This window comes from Alligator mississippiensis, chromosome 2 (genome assembly GCF_030867095.1).
Source record: "Alligator mississippiensis isolate rAllMis1 chromosome 2, rAllMis1, whole genome shotgun sequence".
Lineage (NCBI taxonomy): Eukaryota > Metazoa > Chordata > Crocodylia > Alligatoridae > Alligator > Alligator mississippiensis.
Window position 1 is genome coordinate 170,747,243 of NC_081825.1, and position 8,796 is coordinate 170,756,038.

The 8,796-nt window shown below is 42.7% G+C and overlaps 1 protein-coding gene across 1 annotated transcript in view; it reads left to right on the forward strand.

Annotated features, from left to right (window-relative positions):
• The window catches only part of SDAD1 (SDA1 domain containing 1), a 36,741-nt gene extending 29,137 nt beyond the window's left edge, over positions 1 to 7,604 (forward strand). Inside the window, exons 17-22 of the mRNA XM_014607399.3 lie at positions 1,149 to 1,278; positions 2,447 to 2,538; positions 2,898 to 3,088; positions 4,498 to 4,582; positions 5,055 to 5,216; positions 7,056 to 7,604. Coding sequence (XP_014462885.1) covers positions 1,149 to 1,278; positions 2,447 to 2,538; positions 2,898 to 3,088; positions 4,498 to 4,582; positions 5,055 to 5,216; positions 7,056 to 7,106 — 711 coding nt within the window. The 3' untranslated portion in view covers positions 7,107 to 7,604. The remainder of the gene's footprint in view (positions 1 to 1,148; positions 1,279 to 2,446; positions 2,539 to 2,897; positions 3,089 to 4,497; positions 4,583 to 5,054; positions 5,217 to 7,055) is intronic.
• The last annotated feature ends 1,192 nt before the right edge of the window (positions 7,605 to 8,796 follow it).

An 8,796-nucleotide genomic window follows, 5' to 3' on the forward strand; every position in this document is an offset into this window, starting at 1 on the left:
TAAGAGGTGTTCCTGTTTGGTTTAAACTTGTTCTGAAGCATGAGCTTGTAATATCAGAAAGAAAAATGCAATAACTTGTGTATTTCAGCTGGGGTTGTGGTTGACTCTTAAGGATGTGTGTTACTTTTTACCCTACTTACCTTTTATGGGTTATGGCAGGGATGGGCAATTATTTCAGCTGGAGGGCCACATAATGAGTTTTGGTGAGCTGTCAAAGGCCACAAGGGTAACCCCACCCCTTGACAGGTGCCCTGACCCCTGGTTGCCATCTTGGGACTAGAAGTCTCACCCCCTAACCTTTGCCATCAGACATCCCTCCCCTTCCCCCAGAAGTACATCTTTTTTGGGGGGTGGGATGCCATCTTTGACCTGGAAAACAGTCTTATACTAAAAATCAAATATCTACAATAACATCTTTTAATTATATTTAAAAAAATATTTGTCCTAATTTGTGTGTTTGCGCAGCATGTATAGAGGTGATTGCATAATAGCTGCAGAGGGGCAGGAAAGCAGCTGCTGCTGCTGGTGGACAGCAACGGAAACCCCGGGGGCAGGAGCTGAGTCTGGCACCACCAGCTGTCTTGGCCTCTGTCCCATGCCTTCCCGGCAGGGCTGCAACCAAGGTCACACTGGTTCTTGCTGCTGCTCCCACCCCACGTGCCCAGCACGTCAGCAACAGCTCTGCCTGGAAGCTGTGCCCGCTGGCCAGGGCTGGGGCCCACTGGCAGGGGAGTCTGGGAGCACAGCACATGCTTTCCCAGGCAGGAGCAGATGAGACTCAGCCCCATGTAGGGCACAGCAGGGGCAGCTGCTGGCTGGCCCGGATGCAGTTAATTGCTGGAGGGGGGTACCCACCTGCTGGCCAGATTCAATCAGCTGATGGGCCAGATTTTGCCCACAAGCTATATTTTGCCCACTCCTGGGTTATGGACCTGTTGTAGCAATGCTTGTTTATTTCCAGTTTATAACACGTAAAAGTAAGACTAACCTGTAGTTATTTGATCCATGCTTTCTCAGACTTTGGGAGTATATATATGCACTTGACTCTCTATTAATATTGGCAGATAACTTGCTTTATCGTTGAAGAAAAAACAACTTTTAATTTTACAGAGAGTTGGTTTTAAACTATGTGCTCTGTTTACATACAGGGTAAACCTACTGAGGCCTCATTAGAAGCCAGAATCCAGGAGTATGGAGAACTGGATGCCAAAGATTATATTCCAGGAGCAGAAATATTAGAGGTTGAGAAAGAAGAGGAAGGAGAAAGGGAAGAAGAAGGTTGGTTAGTTGTGTGTATTTCTGTGCTCTACAGCAATGCCACTAAAATTCAAATATTATATAAAAAATCTTGTAACCTCTTTCTTAAAATTGTCATGGTGGAGTCTTGAATAACCCAGGCCTCATCTGTATCTGTTCAGTGAAGCAGCAGTGTTAATGCCCTCTTTTTGGTTGACATTAGCTCTGTGCTGCTTTGACTGTAAGAGATAAGAGGGTCACCTTTAAGGCTTCTCCTTAAAGATTCATCTTTAAAGCAAAGTGTATCATATGTCTTCAAAACTGCATGTTCTCCCCACGGGAGACATATGTTTGGTTATTAACTCTGAATAAGCAGGGGTGTTGTAAATTGGGGTTGATGCGTCTTGGAAGGGCTGGGTACATTGAAAGTGTGTGTGGCTTCTGCCAGTTTCTGTACATAAAGGGAAGGAAACAAGCATTACTATCAAAGCATATTGGAAAAACAAAATGTCGATACCCAGGTAAAAATTAGGGTCCTATTTCTTTACTTTTCTGCAATACTTCGTATGTCTATCAGTCTGTTCAATTACAATTAAGTAAAATACCACTCAGACTGTTGAAAATATGTGATTCTTTCATGTAACGTGTGTTGCTTTGATATTCAAGGAAACTAATTGGATGTTGGACACATTAAAGGAAATAGATAGATACATATGTATAAGGTGCCCTGCACAGTAGAATAATTACTTGACTTGATAGTTTCAGATTGCTACAGGCCATTACTGCTGCTCTGTGTGCTTGTGTGTGTGCACGCACATGCATGCACACACACATGCATGCACAAATGCAGAAATCTTACTGATACTGAGACGCAAATAATTTTGAGTAGGGCAGGGATTTTGTAGGGTATCTAAAACATTATGGATATTGTTTAAAAATATGTAACTTTTTAAATAGTAAACAGATTTCTATAGTAAGTTGGCAAACAATGCTTTCCTGGTATTTGAATAATTTCACAAACGATTCAAATGGAAGTCAAACGGAAGTAATTTAAAACTGCTTCTCTGGCAGCAGTGCATGTTTGCAGGAAGAGATATCATGGATGGAAGCAAGAGTTTGTGTTCCAGTTCTAATTTTTTCAATTATTTAGAGGGTACACTATTGAATGTAGTTTTAGTTAGTGGGTCTGTGCACCTTTTTCCTTTTGCAGATGGATGGGAGAGTGCCAGCACAAGTGAGGAAGAGGATGAAGATGGAGAATGGATTGATGTGCACCATTCCTCAGATGAAGAGCAGAAAGTAGTGAGTTGTTTTTTTTTTCTTTTTAATCACTTCAATCCAAGTCTAAATGCAGTCTTCAGATACTCAGTTTGATTCTCTACAAGCTTATACAGTAATTTAATTGCTTACTTTTGCACACAATGTGTATAAACACTTCTAAATCAACAATGTTGTTGCACCCCGTTTGCACAAGTACACATGCGTATTCATGGATTGAAGCAGATAAGAATCAGCCTCGTGTGTATATATAGGTTTCATGCCCCTTCGTAGTTTGGAGGAAAGAAAAGGGCCTTGTTCTATAAGACAACAGCATGCAAGTTAACTCCACTAAATGATTGTGTAAAGGCCCTGATGGTCCTCCTATGTGCCTTTGGTAACAGGCAGAGAACATCAAAAGCATGCCTGTAGAAGAACAGAAATCCAGAGCTGCAGCTGTTAGCACAAGCAGGCTTTTAACTCAAGAAGACTTCCAGAAAATCCGCCTCGCCCAGCTTTCCAAAGAACTCAAATCTGCACCAGGCAAGGCTATGAAGAGGAAGAACATTGAGATAGACAATGAGGAGGAGGAAAGGTAAGCAAAAGTACTGATGTGCATTTATCACCTTTCCCGTGAGGTAACAAGGGTATTATTTATAGTACCTGAGAGCCCTAGTCAGGTACCTGAGAGCCCTAGTCAGGGACCAGGACCCCATCATACTACATGCTGTATAACTAAATAACAAAGATGGTCTCTTCTGACAAAGATGCTGTAATCTATGTATGAGACAGCGGAATTCACGGGAATGCTGCTGTTGCTTCTAAGGGCCAGTTAGAATGCTGCTGTTCTATGCAGCACAGTTCAGATACTCATGCTACTATCCAGGAAGTATCAGATTAGCTAGACTATCCATATTATCAGCCAGGTGGTCGGTAGTGTAGGGTTAAACACAAATCCAAAGTGCGTTTTTATACCACATTTTACACCTTAAGTGCTGATATATCCCAAAAGTCTTCCCAGTTATAGATTTCTGTAACAAATCATATTGCCAATCGTGCCACAATGAACAAGTTATGTTACTGATCATGAACTAAACACACTTCATTGCCCACATGGGACTGAATGAACCTGACAGTTTTGCCAATTTATTTACAACAGGTGCTCAGCCCGTTTTGTGGGTCAGATTCAGCTCACGGAACCCTATCACCAAGCCTGCAGGGCTGCTCATGGGTTTGGAAATTTAGTGGCAGGGGAGCAGTGACAGTGTAGATGTGTCATTCCCATTCTGCCTAATTCCTGGACCCATGGGAAGCCCCACAGGCTGAACAGCATAGTCCTGCATGCTAAACTGAGCATGCAGAGCCCAAATTGGGTGTGTGGGGCTTGTGAGAGGTGGCATGGGACCTGATCTGGGAATGCAGGAGCTGTGCCCACACCATTCATCCAACCCACAGGACCAGAAGCTTGATTACTACGGATATACAGTATTCCTACATGCTTTTTGTATCTATGGCACCAGCCTTGGTCATGCTGTCCTATATGCTTCTCTTATCTATCAGTTTATACTAATCCTGTCCATACCAGAGTGTTCTTAAATAGATTCCAAATGTTTTGGTGCTTCCTTTTTTACTTCCCCTGAACTTCAGATGTGTACCTTTCAACTCCTACTGCTTTGGGTCCTGCCTTGTGGCTTAAAGAAGACAGGCAAATGGGGAGCTACAAGGAATCTCTTGATAGGTGGTCAGTGGGCTGAGAGCCATGCTTGTCCTTTAAGATTTTTGTGGTGAAGGCAATAAAGTAATTTTAGAGGTTTATGAGGCAGTCCTCCCATGCAAGGGAGGTAGCCCAGGAGAAAGCACAAAGGTGTACACTTGAAAAGTTAAAGAGCAGGCAATTATGTCATTGGAAGCAGAAAGGGAATAAGAGACGATAGGGAGGATGAGGATGTGATGAGCTCATGTATGAAAAGTAGCCAGATGATGAATGTGTTTCCATTTTTGCAGAGGAGAGCTGCTTTCACTCCGGGACATTGAATATCTACATAAGAAACCCAAATCTGACAAAGAAACAAGGCTGGCAACAGCAATGGTAAGGACCTTTAATGTTTCAGATCCTGTCTCTCTCTAGATTTTTTTCAAGGGATTCATACTTTGCAAGCTGGGAAATTACAAGAACTCAGAAGAGGGAGATTCAGAGGATATCAAAACAGTTAGGTAGATGCCTTCCTGCTGCTAGTATTTTGGAAAATCTCTGCCCACTTAAGATTTTTTTTTTATCCTAACACAGACCACTGCTGAGCTCAGTTAAGTACCCTTCCTCTGACCATGAGTGATGCTTAGCGTTGGGTTTTTTAAAAACCTTTTGGAGACTTTTATTCCAGTCATTTACAACATGTATGAAACCAGCCCTGGGCAAAACAGGTTGAATCTGTACTTATAGTTGCTGGTGTGGAGAAGTGTACAGGGATAAATTGTGATCACAGCAGAGGTTAGCTAGATGTTGTGAGTTGTGTGAGAGGAAATCATTCTGCAGGTTTTTTTAACAGCGATTTCTTCCTTAGGCTGGAAGGACAAACAGAAAAGAATTTGTGAAAAAGAAAACCAAAATGAATCCATTTGCCAGCTCCAGTAACAAAGAAAAGAAGAAGAAGAAGAACTTCATGATGATGAGATACAGTCACAATGTTAGGACAAAAAATAAAAGGTCCTTCAGGGAAAAACAGGTTGGTATGCTGCTTACACCAAGAAACAAGTAAACCTGAGACTTCTCAGTGATGCTCTTTTCTGACAACAGTGTAGAATTTGTTACAGAAAAATGTTCATCACTTGCTTAGGGGACTTTTTATGTATTTCAGGATTTCACAGTATCAGGACTTAGTGCAGAGGAACATATAATAGATTGCATCTCTTCAAACAATGTCTGTTTGCTAGTACACCCAGTAAAGAAGGCCCTTCTACAGGTGGAACATTCCTTTGCCTTAGTATGCATGTTGGAAATCTGTGTTCTAACAAGCCACAGGGTGGAGGCCTCTTGTCAAAGGAACCACCTTATATCATGGCTTTCCCTTGTCAGTGTAATAAAGACAGGGTTATGTTGTAAAGTAGTTGCTAGGGTTGTAGCATGATTTGGGAATGTAATTATAACCTGGGTTGGTTCCCTAGCCTAGGGCCAGTGATTCCTAAACTTTTGATACCTGGGGCACACTTTTTTTTTCTGGGTTAAAATTCGTGGTGCACTTCACTCTTAAACCCAAAAAGGGGGTGAGGGTGGGGTGGTGTTTCAAAATACGTAACATTTCATTCCTGTGCCAGAGGAAATTGTGCATCTTTCTTTAAGTAAAGGGCTAGTCTATACTAGTGCTTCTCAGCCTTAGCTTCTAGGCCCCCCTCTATAACTTTTCTGAATTTTGTGGTAGCCCAATTGAAAATCACTGAGAGATCTAAATTCAGAGAAGATGTGGAGGGAGAGACCTTGAGGCTAAAAAAGTTGAGAGTCATGATCTAGCTGGTGCTTCTTAAGGGCAATGAGGGAAGGACCTTTCCACAATATGCCCTATTATTTCCAGTTTGCCCCTCTCACCCCCTGGTCTGTACCTTGGGGAAAGGGCAGTGCCTGCTACTGAAGCTGTTCCTTCAGGGTTTCACATGCTAGTGAGCACCCCTACTACTTCTCCTACCAGTCCCAGGAGTATGAGGGGGAGCAGAAGGGAAAAGCCAGATTGCAAAATTAAGCTCTGCCTATGCATCTACCTGCCTGTTGCGAGCAGAAAGTGTTGCTGGGAGAGGCATGGGGGTTGCCTGGGGGCAGGGAAGGGTGGGGAAAGGCAGCAGTAGCAGTGGTAGTCAGAGTAGTCCCCAGAGGAGCAACCCCAGGCACTGCTGGAGTAGCTGGGGCAGGTGCAGGGTACTGGATGGGAGATGGAGTGCATTTGCCTTGCCACAGGATCTTGTGGCATGCTCCCATCATTCTTGCGGAGCACTACTGCCAGGGAAGCCGGGTAGGTATGGCAAATTACTTCCTTCTCCCTGTATAAGAAAAAATAAGATGGGCTGATACTTGTTATGGGACGAGCATTTAGTGTAGTGGTTCTCAACTGGCTGTCTCCAGGCTGTAGGCTTCTGCTGCCAAGTGGAACTGCCCCATGCACCTCTACTTTCAGAAAGCACTTGTGGAGCTGGACAGTGAAGTAGCTGCAGCAGGAGGGTGCACTCCTGCATGCATTAGATGCATCTCAGTCTGGCTTTGCTCACGCCTCCTGGAAATGGCTTCACAGGGCAGCAGCAGCAGTGGCACCCATGCCACAGCACCCTTGAAAGGCATCCTGGTTAAGAACCACTGACCTAAAGGTTTTTCAGTTTTCTTTATGCTTATATGATGATCTCATCTGCTAACATTTTTCACCCTAGAGGTGACTGACAGTGATCAGTGGGATATTTGTATGAATATCTGTATGAATACACATCAGAGGAAGGGTTCTGTGTTACAAGTGGGTTTTTTTAATTTCAAAATACTGCAGTACTCCACTGTTTACACAAACTGATGTTTTATCTTTGTATTACAGCTGGCTTTACGAGATGCACTCTTGAAAAAGAGAAAAAGGCTTCTGAAATAACCGTTAAAACAACAAAAGAAGAGATGGTTTTATATTATTGTGGGGTATTACCCTAGAAATGTTTGTGGTGTTATATAAAAGTACAGGATAACCATTGCTGAAAAGCCGAATGTTGATTGCCTGCAACTGAATAGAACTGATGCTGGAATGTGACTCCTTGTGACAGTACTTGTGAGAGGAGCAAAGAGGCCTTAATATTCAAGATCTTGATTTCTGGAACATTTTCTGGAAGGGAAACAATTTAACTTTCATTGACTATAACTTATTTCCAATTAACTAGTAATGTAAATATTCAGGTAAAACTTTTGACAATTTGGTGTTTGCTTTGATTAATAAGTCCGGTAATGGGAAGGACAACAGAAGTCCTAAATCAAACAATGTAAAATATGTGTGCGCACACACACACACACACGTTTGTGTGCATGTGTGTGTGTATCTTGTTCTTTGTCTTAAGGATGGAATTCTTGTGGACTTTAAAATAAACCTTTTCTAAATGGTCATGTTTACTTTCCTCTCTGGGTTTAAAACAACTGGTTTCACAGTTTGTCCAAGTCAGTGAAATGATCGTGGTTGCACAAAATTCTAGAATGCTGTGTTATAAAGCAGGAGTAAAGATAATAGGTAAAAAAGATGTGTGTTTTCATTTTTTTTAAAATGCCTACATGTAACAGTAGTGAGCACCAACATCTGCCTGTACAAATTTGTTGAATGGGGTCTAAATCTGTACGGAAGCTTAAATGAAGTACATACACATCCTTATCCACATCTGACAGCCTGCCCTTTTATTCTGTGGGAAAGTTTTGCTATACAGTTTTTTTCCCCCCAGGAATAATTTATGTTCTTTTTCTGCCATGGCTTTTTTCTCCAACTTTTTTCCTTAGCTGTTCTATTTCAGGGGGGTTTTATTGAGGCTTTTTAAATATAGACGTTCATTTTTATTCCACTTTTCCCTATATAGGATCACAGGAAAATAGAGCTAAAAGGGACCTCATAATGTCATCTAGCTCAGCCTGCTGCTCAAGGCAGGATCATCCCAGACTAAACCATCCTGGCCAAGTGTCTGTCTAACCTGCTCTTGAAAATTTCCAGGGACTCCACAACTGCTCTAGTTAGCCTGTTCCACTGCTTGGCCACTCTCATAAGAGTTCTTCCTAATCTCCATCTTAAATTTCTTCTGCTGCAGCTTGAGGCCATTGCTTCTAGTCCTATCGCCTACAGCAGGGGCAGGCAATTATTTCGGCTGGAGAGCCACTTGCCAAGTTTTAGCAAGCTGCTGAGGGCCACATGGGTAGCCCTGCCCCTTGACAGGTGCCCTGCCCCCTGGTCACCATCTTGTGACTGGAAGTCCCACTCCCTAACCCCTGACCTTTGCCACTAGAAGTCCCTCCCCTTGCCCCCAGAAGTACCCCTTTCAGCAAGGGGTTTTGCCATCTCAGAACCCCTTGTTGAAAATACCAAATTAGATTCTAAAAAGCAAACATTTAAACATTCATTAATTTGGTTTCAAAAATATTTTGTCCTGATTTACATGTATTTATGTAGGGTACACCAAGATGACTGCACAATAGCAGTCTTGGCAGGTCGATAAAATGGCTTGGCAGGTTGAATCCAGCCTGCAGGCTGTATTTTGCCCAATCCTGATCTACAGCCACAGAGAATCGTTTATCTCCATCCTCTCTGTAATTGCCCT